Source organism: Theropithecus gelada, chromosome 1, assembly GCF_003255815.1.
Source record: "Theropithecus gelada isolate Dixy chromosome 1, Tgel_1.0, whole genome shotgun sequence".
Lineage (NCBI taxonomy): Eukaryota > Metazoa > Chordata > Mammalia > Primates > Cercopithecidae > Theropithecus > Theropithecus gelada.
The window spans coordinates 112899379-112920619 of NC_037668.1; the positions used below are offsets into that span (position 1 = coordinate 112899379).

The window sequence follows — 21241 nt, forward strand, 5'->3', positions numbered from 1 at the left end:
GGTTTTAACTGTGGCCTCACCTCTGTACTCCTTTGTAACACAAGGGTGAAAAGAAGTGGAAGGAAGTTATGCAAGAAGCTTTGAAGACATGATGGCAAGAAGATGAGGGTGTTCTTTCTATCTGGCACACTTCTCCAGTAAGCATCAGCTGGACACAGGGATGGAAGAGGCTGGGGACTAATGGTGATTGAGTGGATCCAGTTGAGAAGGGAGGAGAGGCAAGCATTCTGACGGCTTTTGTAATGTGATATTGATGCACAAAGATTTCGAAGTAGGATCCAGAAGGCACTGAAGGCAGGAGGTGGTGATGGACAGTGAAGAACTGGATGAAGTCAGTAAAAAAGATGTCTATGTGAAGTCAAAGATCTTTAGTTGGAGATCACTGAACCAGTGCTTCAAACATTTAACGTGTGTGAACCACTTGGGGAGCTTGCTGCTAAGAAGCACTTTTGGATTCAGAGGCTCTAGGGCATGGCCTGAGATTCTGCATTTCTCATAAACTCCCAGCTGATGCCCATGTTGCTGGGTTTTCAGTAGGAAAGACCTACTGTCACTAAATCATTACATGACTTAGTTGCTTACCTTGACTGAGCATCAGTTTCCTCAACTGTAAAGGTCAAAATGATGATATGTAAGGTCCTCCTACCTCTAACATTCTTATTCTAAGGTGAAGTTAAAAAAAAAAAAAAAGTTAAACTGATCTGAGTAAACAACTATATTCTGAAAGAAGAAACATGTTCAAGCTCTCTGTGCCACACACTGTCCTAGGCCTTTTTCTCCTGTATTTCATTTATTCTAACATGCAACTTTTTTTACTTTTAAGCATCTCTAAAGCAGATGAGTCTTTCAAAAAAATGGTATCTTAGATTCACAGAAATTGAACAGAATTCTGTTAGTTAATTTTACACTATTTGTAAAATTTGCCTTATAAAAGTCTGTTTGGTTGTTCAAATTTTGTGTGATTTTGTAATTATAGGGTTACACTTTGTTTAAATATTCATTCAGAACTCTCTGAAGTCTGGCTGACTTTCCACTTATAGCCATTGCTGCCGAGGCCGCCAAGCACGTGGTAGCAACAAAACTGAGTTTGTTCGTTTTGTGTTGTTTTTTCAAGATAGCAAAAGCCCTAAGTAAAACATCAAACTTCAGGCAGAATAAACTGATATCTACAGTAACAGCCTCATAACTCAAATGAATATGAATCTCACAGAATACTCCAGCCAAAGAAATCATCCTTTCAGGGGGAGGGTAAATTCCTGCTGTTCCTAAAACAGCAGGAAAAATGATGAAATGGTCATAATGTCTCATGCTAAGAACATGTGGAAAAGAATATAAGACACTCAAAAATTGTATTACAGAAAATGAAACACTATATTAAAATGTTAGTTACTCAAATGTTATTTTTTTTTTTCGAGAAGGAATTTAGCTCTTGTTGCCCAGGCTGGAGTGCGATGGATGGTGCAATCTTGGCTCACTGCAGCCTCTGCCTCCTGGGTTCAAGCAATTCTCCTGCCTCAGCCTCCCAAGTAGCTGGGATTACAGGCATGTGCCACCACGCCTGGATAATTTTGTAATTTTAGTAGAGATGGGGTTTCTCCATGTTGGTCAGGCTGGTCTCGAACTCCCGACCTCAGGTAATCCGCCCGCCTTGGCCTCCCAAAGTGCTGGGATTAAGGGCGTGAGCCACTGCGCCCAGCCAAACATTTTTTTGACAGGATTCATAACAGTCCTCCCAATGAGGCTGACCTGGAAAGCTGTAGTTCTCGAGGCAGAACCAGGAGGGATATACCCATTAGCATAAATTAAGGGAAACACTAATCTTGATCTACACAATCAGCTGTGAAGCTAAATATAAGCCCGCCAGGAACGCTGGGCGTGTAGGCAAATATCTGTGTTTAGAACACTGAAGGATGATTCCCATAATAGTAAAGATAGTGCAAAATTCATAAGTAGTTAATCTGGAACAGCTTCTGCTAATTCACCTACATCAACTACAGTGCCAAATGAATGAAGTCAAACTCAATCTTATTTGTATCTGCAGGCTTCCTTCAACATATACAAGGAAAGAAGGCCTAAAATCTAGTATCACATATTTGAAGAATCTTCATTATACCTTTTGGGTATGTCAGAAGATTCTCTTTGACAAGTTATATTTAATAAGTCAAAGAATACAATTAACATATTTAAGCAATTTCTGTTAAAATAAACTCATTAATAACCAACCTCTGTCCATTTAGTTAAACATAGTCCATATTCTGAGCGCAATGAAATGAACAAGGGAAAGACTGCCCAATGGGCAGGAAATAAATCCTGCTTTCCAGCATTGCCAGTGCTATCTAGCCACTGGTATGACTTTGGTCACATTTCTTTAATCAATTTTCCAAGAAAAATCAATTGAGAAAAACAGTATATGAATCACTGGAAAACCACTGTATGGTACATCCAATTAGAGTCACATATTTTTAAAAGGACAAGGGACAGATGGCTTACTTGAAACAGAGGGTGACAGGACAAGTCCTCCTGTCACAGTTACTGGAATCACCTACAGGGAAGAGCATAGCTGACCAACCAGGTAAAAGATTAAAACAGGATTAGCCCCTGCAGGTGGACTATCAAATAGATCTCAAGTTAGCAGAAGCTTCCAGGGAGATAAGACAAGTGACAAGTGACATTTCAATGTTGCCAGCTACAGAACCAGGTAACTCTCCTCTAGATGGTCTCTGAAAGCACCGTGGGAGCCAGATACCACATGTGCTGGCTTATGGGCTGGTTCTTTCAGAGTCAAGAGCACATGACACATTTACTCACGAAGAGATTCTGAGTGGGCAGCCTATAGAAAAATTAAAACCTCTGTCTCATAGGGTATTCTCCTGTTGTGTCATCAAGGCACCTTAAGATCAGATTATAGGAAGTACGATCAAATGAACTCATCAATGTGAAACTCTAATTTTAATAAAAGTATTCTAAATTTAAACTGCTGTTAGAATCCCTACTCCTGAACTGTTAGTACTTGAGGAGCCACAACTGATTAATCTTTGCAACCCCAGCACATAAAACTGAGTGCTCTGGACATGATGACTACACACCAGAGGTTTGTTGAGTGAATAACAAAACAATAAAATAATAAAACAATATTAAAAAAACCCAAAAAGTCTTAAGCCAAACACCTCGCATTTACATACAGTATGCTCTTAAATGCTTAACAAAATAGCACAAAACAATTCGACTTGATTAGCCATTAACTTGTTGCCAAGGGATCTCCTAAGAGAGAAAATGAGTTATTAATCACAATTCACCTTTGATGAGCATTTCTGTATTTTACAAATAATAAAAACAAGTATACAAAGCATCTTTACATATATTATTTCATTTAACACATACAGACCATTTTTTCAAAAAGCCTAATCATCCCCTCCTAGGGGAAAAAACCCCAAAAACAGGACCTGTGAATATACCCCAAAACCAACTATCTTTTGAGTTGCTCCAAATAGATCCACAAATGCTGTCCCTGTCCCATGGCCACAACCCCACAGTTTCCTGAGCCAAAGCCCCTCTGCAGGCCAATGTTGGGGTGTCAGCCCCTGACAGGTTAGCTGTCACTAAAGCAATGTTGTTCCATCTGGGTTGCTAGCACATGAGGGCATTTTTGCTCTTACCACAAGACGATAAAGGCACATCATGAAATTATCACTGCATTACCGAGCTCAATGTCGTTGTCAATATTCAGTGTCTCATTAGAAGGAAACATGGTCCCTTTCTTGTAATGCTGCTTACAGACTTTTAAGCCAATTCTATTGTCTTCATTTTCTCCATAACCAAGGGTCCCCAGGGTAATGTCCTTTAGCTGATGATACTATTAAAAAATAGTCAAATAAAAACCACATATGACCTTTTAAAACTTTGATCAGAGGTTATAGCATATAGAATGTACTTTTAGTTACTTTGTATTATTTACATCATGTCCCTCAATAGAACTTCCCGATTTAAAATACTACAAAGAAATCTCAGGTTGTTCAGCAAGCCACTGCCTCACAGAACTCGAAACTAAACATGGTGATGGACGGCTCCCACCTCACTCAACCAAAGCCAAGGTCCTGCCTTATCTCTAGGACCTCATCTCCTACTCCAGTTCCTTGGCTCCCCCGCCCCGCCGCAAAGCTGCACTGGCCTCCAGGCACTTCCTGGAGCTCACACGCCTATTTTTGCCTCTGGCCTTTGCTGTTCCCTCTGCCTGGAGACCCATGTACATAGCCGCTGGGTTTACTCACTCCTTCAGCTCTCAATTCCACACCTCAATGAGGCCTTCCATCCCTAAGCCAAGGAAAATTGCAAACATACATCAAAACATCACATTGTACCCCATAACTATATACTGGGTACAATTATGCCCTGTCAAATAAAAATAAAATAAATGCAGTAAAAAATAAAGAAAGAAAGAAAATCACAAACATCTATCACCACACCCAGGCACTTCACATCTCCTTCCCTGCTTTACTCCTTAGCAGTTATTACTTTCTAACATCTACTGAGGACATGAGCCATCCACACTCCACAGCTTACATCAATGACTAACATGAACCAACATTAGCTTACCTGAGCTTACGTTAACATGGCTTTACTGTTGGCTATCTGCACTAATAGGGCTTTACTAGCTCTGTCTTCATTAATATGATTTTACTATTACTAAAAATTTTTGCCCTGGACCATAAAAGTCCCTGTATTATTTCAGGAACATCCAAAAAAACTCATTGAAATAGATATCAATTGGAAGATTTTGTCTGAAAACAACTCCAAGATTGTTTGAAACTGCCTCCCCAATCCTCACCTTGCCATGTTCATCAGTCCTAAATTATTATATCATCATCCTTACCTAATTCTAATCAAGCTCCCCTCACATTAAAGAACTCCCTCCTTACCAAAGGCAATATGGCATCTGATCAATATAGCATCTCCCTTACCACTCTAAGTAATAAGCTCAGCTTTGCTCATCAACATGTTTTTTGTGTGGTGTTCTCAGGGAGCCAGCATTTGATACTATACATTTCACTTCTTTTTGTCTAACTCTTCCTTCTAGAATCAAGCTCTATAAAGGAAGGTGTTTTGTCTGTGTTATTCACTGCTGCATCCTCAATGTCTGGAATAACACCTGCTACGTATTAGATACTTCAATATTTTTTGAATGAACGGAAAAGAACAGGAACAGTTTCTCTTTCCTAAATTATTTCTTCAAGTCTACAAATCTGCTTTCTCAGACCTGTCTACATACAACTATTTTATGTTCCATATTCTTAAGATTCAGCTAGGGTTATTAATGCTAAAACATCACAATTAAGGCCACAGAATCCCTGATTATTTGTTTGTTTATTTATTTATTTTATTATTTATTTAGGTATTTATTTCTGTAGAGATGGGGTTTCACAATGTTGCCCAGACTGGTCTCAAACTCCTGGACTCAAAGGATCAACCCACTTTAGCCTCCCAGAGTGCTGGGATTACAGGCATGAGTCACCATGCCAGGCTGGAATCTTTGATTTTATACTAAGCTTTCATCAAGCCTTCTGAGATTAAAAATCTACTCTTGCTATTTGATCTGGGGTAATTTTCCAAAAGCAGTAGGTATGAAGTGATAAATTAAAAAGATAAATCTTTTTTTAAAAGTCAAAATAGGAAACTCTTTTGTGTAGAAATGTAGCTTCAGAGGCCTGTAATCCCAGCACTTTGGGAAGCCAAGGTGGGTGGATCACGAGGTCAGGAGATCAAGACCATCCTGGCTAACACAGTGAAACCCCGTCTCTACTAAATATACAAAAAATTAGCTGGGCGTGGTGGCGGGCGCCTGTAGTCCCAGCTACTTGGGAGGCTGAGGCAGGAGAATGACGTGAACCCTGGAGGCGGAGCTTGCAGTGCACTCCAGCCTCGGCAACAGAGGGAGACTCTGTCTCAAAAAAAAAAAAAAAAGAAATGTAGCTTCAGAAATAGCAATAAACATTTTTTGGCAGACTGCAAAACTTACATTAGAATATTTTAACATATGTATAATTTTTGTTTGTTTGCTAAGACAAGGCCACGTATCAATACATTGTTAAAGTATAGGTCATTCACAACAAAACACTTGCCTGATTAATAGCAAAAAAGATGCTCTCATAGGCATCCTCCTGAGTATATACACTGCAGCTGTAGTCATCTTCATCTGTACCAGAATATCCTTTCAAAAACAAGTGCTTAAAAGCAACAGTGTTATCTTCTTTGAAAGCAACCACCAGCTGGTTACTTAAACCAAAACGAACAAGCTAAAAAATAAAATAAAATAGAAATACATGAAATATACCATTTATCAGGGGAGGCAAATGTCTTCTCACTATCATCAACAATTACCTATAAACATCAGAAAAGAATATCAATTTTTTTGGTTTATACTAATAGCATCAATGTCAAAACACAAGTCCCACAGAAGAATAACCTCATCAAGCTACACCAGCAATTCAAAGTAGCATAAAATTAGAAGAGATTACTGCTCCCAATGACTAGTGACCCTACTGGCCTTTAATTAAGAAAGAAAGAATCCAAATCAGCTAAGTCTCAATCCATTTTTCTCATACTTCAATTTCAAGTTAATTGTTTTCAAAATCGATTACTTAGTAAAGCAGTAACTCATCGTATTGATTTGAGATTTAGAAATTGGCTGGGTGCGGTGGCTCAAGCCTGTAATCCCAGCACTTTGGGAGGCCGAGGCAGGCGGATCACGAGGTCAGGAGATTGACACCATCCTGGCTAACACGGTGAAACCCTGTCTCTACTAAAAAATACAAAAAACTAGCTGGGCGAGGTGGCGGGCACCTGTAGTCCCAGCTACTCAGGAGGCTGAGCCAGGAGAATGGCTTAAACTCGGGAGGTGGAGCTTGCAGTGAGCTGAGATCCGGCCACTGCACTCCAGCTGGGGCGACAGAGTGAGACTCCGTCTCAAAAAAAAAAAAAAAAGATTTAGAAATTGTAGTATTTTTTAAAATCACAGCTATGTTTTACATATGTCTTTTAAAAGTGTTTTTTGAAAAGTAGCCTACATAAATACTTACTTCAGCTAGGAGGTAATAGTTGTCAAAAGAATTCAATTAATTCAGCTCTGTAAGAATTCTTGTATAAAATTTACACCTGAGAGTTTCCCTCACCAAATTCTACAGTATCAAAGCACATGAAAGAATAACAGAGCATGCTTTACTTGTATGATGTCAAACCCATTCACTGTCACCAAGCATCCACCTACTCCTGAAAAGTGCCCACTTATTCTCCCTTTCATTGTCATTGTATTCTGGCAGAATCTAGGCACCCAAGGGTTCTCTTCACCAGAAGTGAAAGTTTTCTTCTTGGAACCCAAAAATGGAGGAAATTAACACCAAAAGTTTACAAAAAACCTAGGAAACTACACACACAGCTACACAAATACCCCATCATGCACGCACTCCCACATGCACAAGTGTACATTCACACTCTCTCACATGCATGCACTCTTATTCGTGTCTTCTCTGTCTCTCTTACATACACACACAGGCAGTGCTGGTAGTCAAATCTCTATAAGCCCTGTCCCACACACCTCTCCCCACCTCCCTAAGTGATCTCTTCAGCTGCCTTATAAAACAATGAGACTAGAAGGTTTGCCCCAAGTCCTCACTCAACTAAGCCACCAAATTTTGGGACTGTTTTCTTCATATGTAAAATTAGCAAGTGTAACTAGATGACACTGACAGTTCTGTTATTTGTTGTCATTCCATGGTTCAATATGATACATCTAAACAATAATATACAAGACACAATTCTGAACAATTCAGATAAAACTAATGTTAATTTAGCAGGGTGAGGTGGTCTGTGGCTGTAGTCCCAGCTGCTTGGGAGGCCGAGGTGGGAGGATCACTTAAGCCCAGGAGTTCAAGGCTAGCCTTGGCAATATAGCAAGACCTGTCTCTAAAAAAATAAAATAAAATAGCTAATATTAATTTGCATATGCAAACAACATATAGGCATAAGGTTTTTTTCATGGTTTACATTTTTTAGCTTTTATATTTTGTCGTTTTAAAAAATACTAAACAATTAGGAAAAATAGTCACCATTTTCAGCAATTATTATATGCCAGGTACTGTGCTAACTGCTTTACATGCAGTGTCTCCTTTACTCCAAGTGGTCTATGAAAATGTTACTACTGTTATTCCATTTTACGTATGTGGAACCTGAGATTTAGCTTCATTAAATTGCCTAAGTCACCTAACCAGAATGGAAGCCAAGTCTAATTCCAACGTCATCTGTGTTATGCTACAAAAACAACTTCCTTCTGCTGAAAAAGTTTTTTGGGATGCTTCTTCTAACGAATTTAAGTGCTAGCTTTTCAAAATTAGGAAAGGCAACTATCACTTGAGAACGTACACAGATGCTACTGTTCAGCATTTGAGACTCACCATGTCACATTCCTCAAATGCCATGTCAAAGGATTGTACAACTGCTAAAACTCAGCTATTCTAAGGAAAACATCAGATAAGAAGTCCCACATCATCCAACTTGTGCTGAAAATTAAGCAACAGAAGGTTATAAGTTCTTCTAAGCATGTGATTTCTGTCAATGGTGCCTGTAGGAGAAGCCAGAAAAGGTCATGTTGCTCTTGAAAGGTAAAATGTAAACCAGGGAAACAACACACACGATTGCTTCAAAGTTTTATTAAAACTACTGACACATATGAAAAAACTGGTATACACACCACACATGAATGAAGTTCTTCAATCAAAGTTTGCTGAGTGCTTACTCTGAGCCAAGCTGGGATACAATGTGGAAAAGAACAACACTGCATGGTACTGAATAACAACTCTTATCTGTTGAGAACCAGGCATTGTGCTAAAATTTATTATTTGTCATTTAATTCTCAGTACCCTATGAGGGAGCTATTACACTGTGCTCTGCAAGGACAGGAATGTTTTTCCTTTTCCCCTACTATCATATACTCAGGAAATGAAATAATGCCCATCACAACGTCAAACACTGAATCAGCTGATGAATATAATCCCATTTGATACATCTGAAGTCAAGTAATTTATCCAGGTTGGAATATCCAGAAAATGTTAGAGTAAGGATCTGGACCCAGGTCTGTTTAATTCTAGAGTCTGTTTGTTCTCTCAACCTCTTGGCCCCACAACCTCTTAAACTGAAATGCTGCCAATTTAACTCTAGAGGCAGGGATATTAGACCCATTCCTCCCACAATAGTAAAGCTAAAGAAACAAACAAACAAAATAGATGTGAACTAGGGAATGAACAAATTGACCATGAAAGTGGTATATAGTTTGCTGATATCTGAAGCCACAACCTTAAACTCAAAGCTCATCAAAACTCAGCTTTGGGGATGAGAGGACTCTGTTGTAATCTCTGCTTGGAACCTCCCCTATCTGGCATCAGGAGCAAGAAATTTCCTCCATTCTATTCATAGAACAAGCCAAGATCAAAATGCATGGCCCAGCACTGGGGAAGGTTGGGATTTTCAAGTCATCTCTTAAAGGAGACAAATCCTGGGAAGGAAACTGCGAAGTCCCTTTCTTGTTATGACAGAACCAAACACTCACTGCAGAGTAAGAGTAAGGAAGATGGTATTGTCCAAATGACTGGGTTTTTTTTTTAAAGGCGTTGACAGCAAAATGCATCCTAGTCCCACTAATTAGACATTAAGATTTGCTGAGAGTATGATACAAGACAGAAAAATAATTACTTATAAGTGTAGTCTGGCAAAGATTGTAAATTTAAGACCTCATTATGAAATCAATGTAGGATAAAATATTCTGTACCAGGTAAAAACAAGATGCTGCTCTAATTATGTACAAAAGATATGGGAGAGAAAGAGTAGAACTAGCAAAAGAATGTAGACACCTCTCTCAAGATTATAAATTACTGCAGAATTCAGAGTAAGAATTAAAAAAATTGTTTTCTTTCTCATCAGCCCTCATACCCATCCCATTAGACTTGAGGATGGAGCACAAAAAAAAAAAAAAAAAAAAAAACACAGAAAAAGAGAGGGAGGGAAAAGTGAGATATTATGCAAGGAATGGTAAACAAGAAATCTGCTCCAATTAGATATCACCCAAATAGCAAAATTTGTTAGAATGATCCTATATGGAAACAAAAGTTTAATCCTTCCCAATTTTATTAGGGGAAACAGGGTATGCCTATATGAAAAGTAAACTATAGTTCCCAGAAATATTTTGTTATTTAAAGTAAAATTAGTAGGCTGGGCACAGTGGCTCATGCCTGTAATCCCAGCCCGTTGGTAGGCCAAGGCGAGAGGACTATTTGAAACCACAAGTTCAAATATAGTCTGGGTAACAAAGCAAGACCCCATCTCTACAAAAATAAAATAAAAAGCCAGGTGCAGTGGCATGTGCCTTTAGTCAGCTGTTTAAAAGGCTGAGGTGGGAAGATCTCTTGAGCTCAGGAGTTCGAGGTTGCAGTGAGCTATGATTGTGCCACTGCACTCCAGCCTGGGTGACACAGAGAGACTCCACCTTGAAAAAATAATAAAAAATAAAACCAGTCATGTAGACAGGAAGAAGTACTAAAGAAAACCACGTGCTGGATGGTCAGGCAAGGCCCAGTGGGGGAGATGGGACTTCAAATAGTACCTGAAAGGTGAGGGAGAAAAAGAATCACCCTGGACTTGGAGGAACAAACAGGATGTGGAAGAGAATCATTGGGTTGGCCTGTCTGACTGGGATTTGGGTAGGAAACAGCAGATGAAAACTTGTTGGAAAGACAAGTTGAAGGAGACTGGAACTCTTTGAATTCCAGGCTAGAGAGGTGAAATTTTCTTCTTGGGAAGTAGGGGTTTTTTTTTGTTTGTTTTCTGTTTTGTTTGTTTTTTTGAGTCGAGTCTCGCTCTGTCGCCCAGACTGGAGTGCAGTGGTGCGATCTCAGCTCACTGCAAGCTCCGCCTCCCAGGTTCATGCCATTCTCCTGCCTCAGCCTCCCCAGTAGCTGGGATTACAGGCGCCCGCCACCACGCCCAGCTAATTTTTTGTATTTTTAGTAGAAACAGGGTTTCACCGTGTTACCCAGGATGGTGTCAATCTCCTGACCTCGTGATCCGCCTGCCTCGGCCTCCCAAAATGCTGGGATTACAGGAAGTAGGGTTTTGAACAGGAGAGTGACACAATAAAGTTTCTGAACAGGAGAGTGACAAAATAAAGGCTATTCTATGAAAAATTAAGATAATATTAGCATCGAATGTATATGGATAAGAAAGGTAGGCATAAGACAAAGCTAGAAGCAGCTTAATTAACTGATCTATATTCCTACACTGCAAATTCTGAAGACAGGACCTATATCTAGAATAGATATATTATTGGTTGCCAAGACCAAAACTTCAAAACCAAGAATGAGAATGAAAATAAGCTAACAATAAGCATACACATTTAACAACGTCTTTGCATCTCAACCTTGTCGTTTCTTTGGAAGTAACTTGCTTTCCCTAAACTTGAGCTGGTACATATGGCATATCATACACTGAAAAGCCTCTTTATGAACACAGAATAAAGAAGCGACTCTAGTTATGGCAGGGACCTTCTCCCATTTCTAAAACTACATAAAGGTATTTTTAAGTATTTATTTTTATGTACCAGAAATAACATCTTTACACACCTCTACACTGATAACAGAATGATTATTTGCCAATAGAGCCACATATCCCTAATCAGTTTAAAAGGGCACGTGTTTCAAATATAGTTAACTACGGCAATGATTCCCAGCCTTGTTGGCACCAGGGACTGGTTTTGCGGAAGACAATTTTTCCAGGGACTGGAGCGGGTGGGTGGGGGTGGGGGTGGGTGGGTAATGGTTTCAGGATGATTCAAGTGCATTACACTAGTTGTGCATTTTATTTCTATTATTACTACATTGTAATATATAATGAAACAATTATGCAACTCACCATAATGTAGAATCAGTGGGGGCCCTGAGCTTGTTTTCCTGCAAGTAGAAGGTCCCATCTAGGGGTGGTGGGAAACCGTGACAGATCATGAGGCATTTGATTCTCATAAGGAGCCTGCAACCTAGATCCTTTGAATGTGCAGTTAACAATTGGGTTTGCGCTCCTATGAGAATCTAATGCCACCACTGATCTGACAGGCGGCAGAACTCAGGCAGTACTGCAAGCCATGGGGAGCAGCTATAAAAACAGATAAAGCTTTGCTCCCTTGACTACCACTCACCTCCTGCTGTGCAGCCTGGTTCCTAACAGGTCCATGGCCCAGGGATTGGGGACCCTTGACCTATAGAGAAGCCTCCCCAATACTGGTTCAGCAATACAGGCCCCAAAACTAGAGGAAAACTCTGATGGCTGTTTTGATACCGGTAATAAAGAGCTCAACAATATGAACTTGAACAAAAGGTCTAAATGCAGCTTTTGTATAATCCTGATAGTGCCTGGGATCAGTGTTTACTTAGATGGAGCACATTGATATGATACAAGGAAAACTTAGGATTCTGTAAGTCTGAAGACAAAAAAATGCAGATTTTGAAAGTATATTTGAATAAGCTGTGTTTAATAAAGAGAGTTCCAGAACACAAATGTGTGTCACTCAGACATAGAAACCCCTCACCACAGATCGACATTTATTCAGCATTTACAGAACCTGTACAGAGAGGACCTCAGGATCTCTTACTAAGATTGTCTTCTAAACAGAACTTCAAGCTACCCTCTGCTCTCCAGAGTCAACATAATTTTAGTTTTAGGAACTTGAATGTGGGCTTTTCAGAACAAAAGTCAAGTACAGAACACATGAAAAGAGTTTTGTCTTGGGGTAAGGGAAAAATCAAATGAAATAATAATATAAGTTACCTGTGTGGTGACCATGACTATCTTCAAAATCTGCAAACCCAGTTTCCACGGAATCTGGCATCTGGCTCGGTATTTTTCACAAGGGCTCATGAAGTAAAACTTCAGGTCTTCCCTTAGACATTCTTCTTTCATCTCAGAATCATGACGTGCCATTGCATTTCTGCCACAGAAGATTAATTTTAAATACCCAGGAAAGCCTCTCCTTCAGCTCCTTTTGAAGTAACTTGCTTTCCCTAAACTTGAGCTGGTACACATGGCATGTCATACAGTGAAAAGCCTCTTTATGAACACAGAATAACAAAGAACTCTAGCTATGGCAGGGACTGTCTCCCATTTCTAAAACTACATGAAAAATTATTCCAGACCCTCTACCTCCTACTTTTCCACACAGCCACCAATCTTGTTCAAAATGGCCAATCTCAGCCAGGCATGGCGGCTCACACCTGTAATCCCAGCACTTTAGGAGACTGAGGCGGGCAGATCATTTGAGGTCAGGAGTTTGAGACCAGCCTAACCAACATGGTGAAACCTCATCTCTACTAAAAATACAAAAATTAGCTGGGTGTGGTGGCGGGCCCCTGTAATCTCAGTTACTAGGGAGGTGGAGACAGAAGAATTGCTTGAACTTAGGAGGTGGAGGTTGCAGTGAGCCAAGATCACGCCACTGTACTCCAGCCTGGGTGACAGAGTGAGACTCTCTCTCAAAAAATTAAAAATTAAAAACAAAATTAAAAAAACAGCCAATCTCAAGAATTATAAAAATTGGATTTTACTTGCAAGACTCATCAATTCCTACTTCTTAACATAGAGCGTTCACCTGTCACTAGAGAAAGTATGTGTGTTTATGTTTGTGTGAGTGTGTATGTACGAATTGTATGTGAGTGGGTATATGAACAAAAACCCGACAGGACATTTTCATGATACTCCAGGTATGACATTACAGAAATTTAGTATAAACGAATGGAATTAGATTGTTATGGAAGAAGAGAATCTTTGTTCTGTAACTCTGTACTGAGAGAAGGACTATGACCCTTTTTTTGGATAAAGTATCAGTGATTCCAGAATATAAATAGCTTCACAAAGATAAATAGCATCTCTCAATTTAAGCCTACTCAGATATTTGTCACTTTACATTAATAAAAATTTGCTTTTACTATTTCAAGGACTCTGGACTCAGGAATGGGCACATGACTCAGGGTAGGCCAAAAAGAACCAATGAGAGATGGTTCACAGGACTGTTATTGCAGTCCCCAAAGTGGGGTGCAGAAAACAATCCATTGGGAGTATAAAAAATATTAGTATTTTTATTTTATTATTTACATTAAAAACTAAAAATTGAACTCCATAATTAGTATAACATAGAATATACATACAACACAGCAATATAACTTACAGCATATGTATACCATAACAAAGAATATACATTATATAACACACAAACGTAGTATCTAGTAGCATATCATATATAAAGAAATATATACATGTTGGGACTATTCTGCTCAACTTTTACTGTTAGGTACATAATCAACGAAGTTTGGAGATCATTGACTTCAAGCACAGACTGTGAGTCCGGAGTTCCTAAAATCTATCTCACCACCAAAGGAGAGCTTACCAGAGACTGCAGCTAACACAGAAGATCAGGCAGACAGACACTATGCCTAATAACAATACTTGAATTCCTGGATCTAGCTGTTCCTGAAGTAATCCATCCCAAGTCTTTCCATCTGAGTCAACAAATACCCTTTATAGCTTAAGCCAGTTTGAGTTTGACTTCTTGCCTTAGGAAGTATATTGATGGTAAGTGTAAAGAATAAATTCTAGTAAGTTATGCTAATTATTAGAGTTACTCATTTCTTGGAAAGGTTTTATAATTGTGGGTCATTTTTAAGGATCTTTTTACTGGAAATATATAAGTGACATATTTTTATACTGACTGATGATCTATGTTATCTGCCTTGACTGACAAATCTAAAAGAATCCTAAAAGGGGATGCCCATTTTAAGGCTTATTGTCAGTTGTTAATAATTTACTATTTCTAAATAGATTTTTAAATACCTTGTTTCTAGGATTAGAGGGCTAAGTTATTCAGAACTATCCTGCTGGAAAGCAAGGAAAAGAGGAAAGAAAGAGAGAAAGCAAGGAAAGAAGGAGAGAGGAAGTGAAGGGAAGGAAGGAGGGAAGGAAGGAGAGGAGAGAGGGAGGGAGGGAGGGAGGAAGGGAAGTAAGGAGAAAAAGGAGAGAGGGAGGGAGGAGAGAGAAAGTAGCGGGGGGGGAAGGAAGAAGGGAGAGAGGGGGGGGGGGAAAGAAGGAGGGAGGGAGGGAAGGAAGGAAAAAGAGAGAGGGAGGGAGGAGAGAGAAAGTAAGGGGGGGAGGAGAGAGAAAGTAAGGGAGGGAGGAGAGAGAAAGTAGGTGATGGAGGGAAGGAAGAAGGGAGAGAAGGAGAGAGGGAGGGAGGGAAGGAAGGAAAAGAAAAATCCTAGATACAATATATACTTCTTGAGGAGGGTAAAGAAGTACCTTTAAAAGACTGAAGAGTTAAGGAGAGCAAGAACTGGGTCAATCTTGGCAGATACCTACATGAGTAACAGCCAATTGCCACCATTCAAGTACACTCAGCTTCCATTCTGTGGCCTCAGGAAAGGGGAACAAGAGAGCCAAGAGACAAAGAGGTTGTTTTCTCAAAACAGTGGTGCAAAACAAGGCATTTAATCAAATACTTAACGAATACTGGCCAGGCATGGTGGCTTATGCCTGTAATCCCAGTATTTGGGAGAGCAAGGTGGGTGGATCACTGGAGTCCAGGAGTTTAAGATCAGCCTGGACAACATGGTGAAACCTCATCTCTACTAAAAATAAAAAAAATTAAAAAAAAAAAATTATAGGCCTGTGTGGTGGCACATGCCTGCAATCCCAACTACTCAGGTAGCTGAGGCATGAGAATAGCTTGAACTCAGGAGGTAGAGGTTGCAGTGAGCTAAGACTGCACCACTGCACTTCAGCCTGGGTGACAGAGCAAGACGCAGTGTCATAAATATATAAATATATATATAATAAACATATATTATTTATATAATAAATATAATAAATATATAATAAATATAAATAAAAGAATACCTTGTGGGTCATGCTCTACTGGAGACATTTTCCTGCCTTCCAGGAGCAAATGTGAATAGATAAAAGTATGATACCATGAGTTAAGGGTTATATTGGAAATATTATCTGAGTGTCCTGCAAAGAGAGAGTGCTTGATGCAGCCCAATTGCTTCAAGAGGCTTCAAATAATTCTTCTGACTGCTGGGTTCTTTTGACTGAGCGGCCACTAAGTGTTCAAGAAATGATAACTGTAAATGATGAGTTGATGGGTGCTGACAAGTTGATGGGTGCAGCACACCAACATGGCACAAGTATACATATGTAACAAACCTGCACGTTATGCACATGTACCCTAGAACTTAAAGTACAATAAAAAAAAAAGAAAAGAAAAGAAATGATAACTGATGTGAGCATTGCCCTTAGAAACTTTATTAAGAAGTCTCAGGCAAAAAGAAAAGAAAAAGGTCAAACTAGCAGATAATGACTATGAGATCACTCATTGTATTACACTATTTATGCTATCTAACATTCCATAATTGTTTCATTTGGGTATTTACAGAGCAGTTGTAATACTTTTAGCAACATGAAAGATGAAAAATGAAAAAACTAGCAGGAAAAACATTTCCCTCAAAAGTACATGAGCCAACTGGTGAAATATAGGCTAGTATTAGTCAACTGATGATAAAATGATAGACATGTAGCAGAAAAAGTTGATAATGAATAATAAAGGTGCATGATGAGATAGCTGTTTTTTTAATAAGCCTAACTTAAGTTTTAAAATAATATGTACATTTGGGAGGAAAAGATATTGAAATTTTAATTTAAAAATTCTGATATTTCAAGGAAAATATAAATGTATAAACTTTCTAAAGTTTACTTTTCTGAGGGCTCTTTATTGCCTCCCTCTTCCCCATTTGTAGGTTTGTCCTGGTAGATGAAGGGTATTAAACACACACACACACACAACACGATATCTTATTGCTGTAACAAAAATAAAATGGTATAAAAATGGTGCAAAGTGAAGAGAGAAAAAAATTTTAAAACAGAGAAAGAGAGAGACAAGACAACACAATATCATAGGAATAAAACATTATTTTATTTAACACATATTTACCCTACATACCTTGCGATGCTGAACACCTGGCTGGGTGTCTTACAGGAAGCTTAAACTACAACTACAGCTTCATAACCAAGAATTGGGTCAGCAGAGGCCGGGCGTGGTGGCTTATGCCTGTAATCCCAGCACTTTCGGAGGCCAAGGCAGGCAGATCACTTGAGGACAGGAGTTCAAGACCAGCCTGGCCAACGTGGTGAAACCCCGTCTTTACCAAAAATACAAAATTAGCTGGGCATGGTAGCACAAACCTGTAACCCCAGCTACTCACGAGGCTGAGGCACAAGAATCACTTGGAACCCAGGAGGCAGAGGTTGCAGTGAGCTGAGAATATGCCACTGGACTCCAGCCTGGGGTACAAAAACAAACAACAACAACAACAAACAAACAAAAAAACTAAGTCAGCAGACAGGAGTAATACTGCAACTTCCATCAGAAATGAAAATCACCAACAATTTAAGAAAAGCATAGAGCTGCTAACTTGTGGTAACGTAAGTCAGGAGAAGTGAAAGTAACTGTACCATAAAACCGCTTAAGGAACCGAAATCAATGAAGATCTAAATTACACTGGCCCATCAGTTACAGGGCTGTCATGCAATTGAAATTGTATGAAATAAATAAGAGCAATCACAGCTCTTATGAATTATTTATATTTCATTAAACCATAGGAAATGCATGATCTGGATTTTTACAAGCTTAATAATGGCATCACTAAAGACCAAAATATCAAAGAAAAAAAGCATAGTATTTGAAGGCATAAAAATAAGATTTGGAATAGAATAGAAAGCCACCCATACAGTTGGCTAAATAAAAGCCAGAGATGCTGGAATAGAAAATGAAAGAAAAGAAGGCTGAGACTGGTACTGTGATAAGAAAACAGGAGGAAGGCACAACAAAGCTACTGTCAGGTATTAAGAAAACCAACTCTCTCCACAGATAATCAGGACTATGAGGTTGGCATTAAGAAAACCTACTCTCTCCAGAGATAATCAGGACTGTGTGACACTGGCTAAGTTTAAGGCTATCATATGATCAAGGGCAATTTTGGCTTTATCAAAACAATGACAAAGAGTCTATGGAAGCCTGAAGTTTTGAAACAAAACAAAACCAGATACCAGTGATTCTTAACCTTATTGGGGTTATAAACCCCTATGAGAACACAACAAGGCTCTTGACCTTTGCCTCAGGAAAATGCACACACCAGTTTCAGTGATGATACTTTGTCAGCAAATAAGCTAACCAGCCCAGACTGCTATTGCCTTTGGTTTATGTGATCCTTATGCTACTTGACAAGGGGCATGAAAGTTGTTTTTATCCCCTGCTGCAGTGGTCTCCAAAGTGGGGTCCTTACACACAAGGACGTATGCAAGACCATTCACTGGTATGTGAGAAGAAAGTGTTAGGGCTTCTAATTGTGTTAACTTAGAAAATAGAGAAGTTAAGAATTCCCAAGATTTAATATATGAATTGTTACCTATCACACCTAAGGTGCCCTCACTTGGTCAGTAACATCTGATGGCACTGGCACACTGGGTCATGTCTGTAATCTAAACAGTTTGGGAGACTGAGGCAGGAGGATCACTTGAGGCCAAGAGTTCAAGACCAGCCTGGATAATATAGTGAGACTCTGTCTCTACAAAGACTTTTAAAAATCAGCCCAGTGTGGTGGTGCATGCCTACAGTCCCAGCTACTTGGGAGGCAGAGGCACTAGATTCGCTTAAGCATAGGAGTTCAAGGCTGCAGTGAGCTATGATTTTGCTGCAGCACTCCAGCCTGGACAACAGAATGAGATCCTGTCTCAAGTAAACAAAACAAAACAAAACATCAGGTGCCTGTGTTTCACCTTGGTATGTGAGGCATCTTGGGGAAACTGTCCAAGTTTCCCAAATTAGGGGGTTCATGGTGGTGCCCCCATTGATTTTCAGCATATTCCCACCAGTTATGGTTTATGTGGACCCATTTAAGCATTTTTAGAATGTATCATCTAGTTTTCGTGGAAATAACCCTTGCGAAATAGGCAAAGGACATAAAGGTTCTTGCAAAAGCCCAGGAGGTAGAGCAAGATGGCAGAAGAGAAGCCTCCACTGATCATCCCCTCACAAGAGGACATCAATTTAACAACTAGCTATGTAAGCAAAGCACTTTCATAAGAACCAAAAATCAGGTGAGCACTCGCACTACCTGCTTTTAACTTTGTATTGCTAAAAGAGGCACTGAAGAGGTAGAAAAAACAGTCCTGAATCACTGACACCACCCTTCCCCCAGCCCCAGCAGCGGCCACCTGGAGCAGAGAGTGCCTCTGCTTGCTGGGGGAGGGAAAGCACAACAATTGTGAGGCAGTAAACTTGGTGCTGTCCAGTTAGAGCAGAAAGGAAAACTGGACCAAATTCAGCTGATGCCCACCCACAGAGGGAATATTTAAACCATTCCTAGCCAGAGAGGAATCACAGGTCCTTGTGGTTGGAATTTGAGTTCCCACAAACTTCATCACTGCAGGCTAAAGTGCTCTGGGTCTCTAAGTGAATTTAAAAGGCAATTTAGGCCACAAGGACTGCAACTCTTAGGCGAGTCCTAGTGCTAAACTGGGCCCAGAGACAGTGGACTGGAGGGGCATGCAATCTACTAAACTACCAGCATGGCTAAAGGAGTGGTGACGTCACCTCTCCCCTAACCCCAGGCTGCACAACTAGTGGCTCCAAAAAGACCCCTTGCTTCTGCTTGAGGAGAGGAGAAAGAAGAGTGGGGAGGACTTTGTCTTGCATCTTGGATACTGGCTCAGCCACAGCATGATAGGGCATGGGTCAGAGTCATAAGGCCTCTGTTCCAGTCTCTAGCTCCTGGGCAACACTTCTAGGCACACCCTGGGCCAGAAGGGAATCCACTGCCTTGAAGGGAAGAACCCAGTCCCGGCAGCATTCATCACCTGCAAACTGAAGAGCCCTTGGGCACTGAATAATCAGCAGTGATACCCAGGTACTACATCTAGGGCCTTGGGTGAGCCTCTGAGACTTGCTGGCTTCAGGTTCATCTCGGCTATGGGGGGTGGAGCAACAAGTGGGCTCCTGGAGTCCCCAGTTCCAAGAGCTGACTCTTGGATGGCATTTCTGGACCTCCCCTGGACCAGAAGGGAGCCCACTGCCCTGAAGGATGAGTCCCAGGCCAGACAACCTTCATGACAAGCTGACTTAACAGACCTTGGGCCTTAAGAGAACATCAGTGGTAGTCTGGCAGTACTGTCCATGGGCCTCTGGTGGTGATGACCATGGGGAAGGGCTCCTCTGCTTTTGAAGGAGGGGAGGGAAGAGCAGGAAGAACTGCATCTTATAATTTGAGTGCCAGCTCAGGCACGATACAACAGAACACTAGGTAGACTTCTAAAGTGTTTTATTCTAGTCCCTGACTCCTGGACAGTACCTCTGGACCCAGCAGAGTCCTAGGGGCACTCAACCATCCTGGAGGGAAGAACACAGGCCTGGTTGGCTTTGCTGCCTGCTAACTAGAGAGCTCCAGAGCCTTGAGTGGACATAGGAAGTAGCCAGGGAGTAGTTACAGCCGGCCTTGGGCAAGACCCAGTGCTGTGCTGACTTCAGGCCTGACCCAGTGTAGTCACAGAGGTAGTAGCCGCAGGGGTGCTTGTGTCACTCCATCCCTAGCTTTAGATGGCTCAGGACTGAGAGAGAGACACCATTTGTTAGGGAGATAAAAAGGGTAGAGAACAAGAGTCTCTGCCTGGTAATCCAGAGAATTCTCCTAGATCTTGTTCAAGGTGGTAACTCCATGAATCTATAAGAACCACAGCATTACTAGGCCTGGGGTGCCCTCCAAAGCAGATACAACTTAGATCACAATGGCCAAGTCCTTTCAAATATCTGGAAAGCCTTCTCAAGAAGGACAGATAATAAAAGCCCAGACAGTGAAGACGACAATAAATTCCTAACTTTTCAATGCCCAGACACAGATGAACATCTACAAGTATCAAGATAATCCAGGAAAACATGGCCTCACCAAATGAATTAATAAGGCACTAAGGACATAATCTTGGAGAAACAGAGACAGGTGACCTTTCAGACAGATAATTCAAAATAGCTCTTTTGAGGAAACTCAAAGAAATTCAAGATAAGACAGAAAATTCAAAATTCTATCAGATAAATTTAACAAAGAGATTGACATAATTA

The 21241-nt window shown here is 40.3% G+C and overlaps 1 protein-coding gene across 3 annotated transcripts in view; it reads right to left on the reverse strand.

The window, feature by feature from the left end:
- Window positions 1–21241, reverse strand: part of MCOLN2 (mucolipin 2) — a 72381-nt gene that overhangs the window by 30461 nt on the left and 20679 nt on the right. For 2 of the 3 annotated variants that reach the window (XM_025402315.1, XM_025402333.1), the window contains exons 2-4: window positions 12859–13018; window positions 6117–6290; window positions 3700–3853 (exon numbers count right to left, since the gene is read on the reverse strand). In XM_025402315.1, coding sequence (XP_025258100.1) covers window positions 3700–3853; window positions 6117–6290; window positions 12859–13018 — 488 coding nt within the window. Of the gene's footprint in view, window positions 1–3699; window positions 3854–6116; window positions 6291–12858; window positions 13019–17316; window positions 17416–21241 lie in introns of all 3 variants that reach the window. The other variant, XM_025402325.1, reaches the window with a different exon arrangement.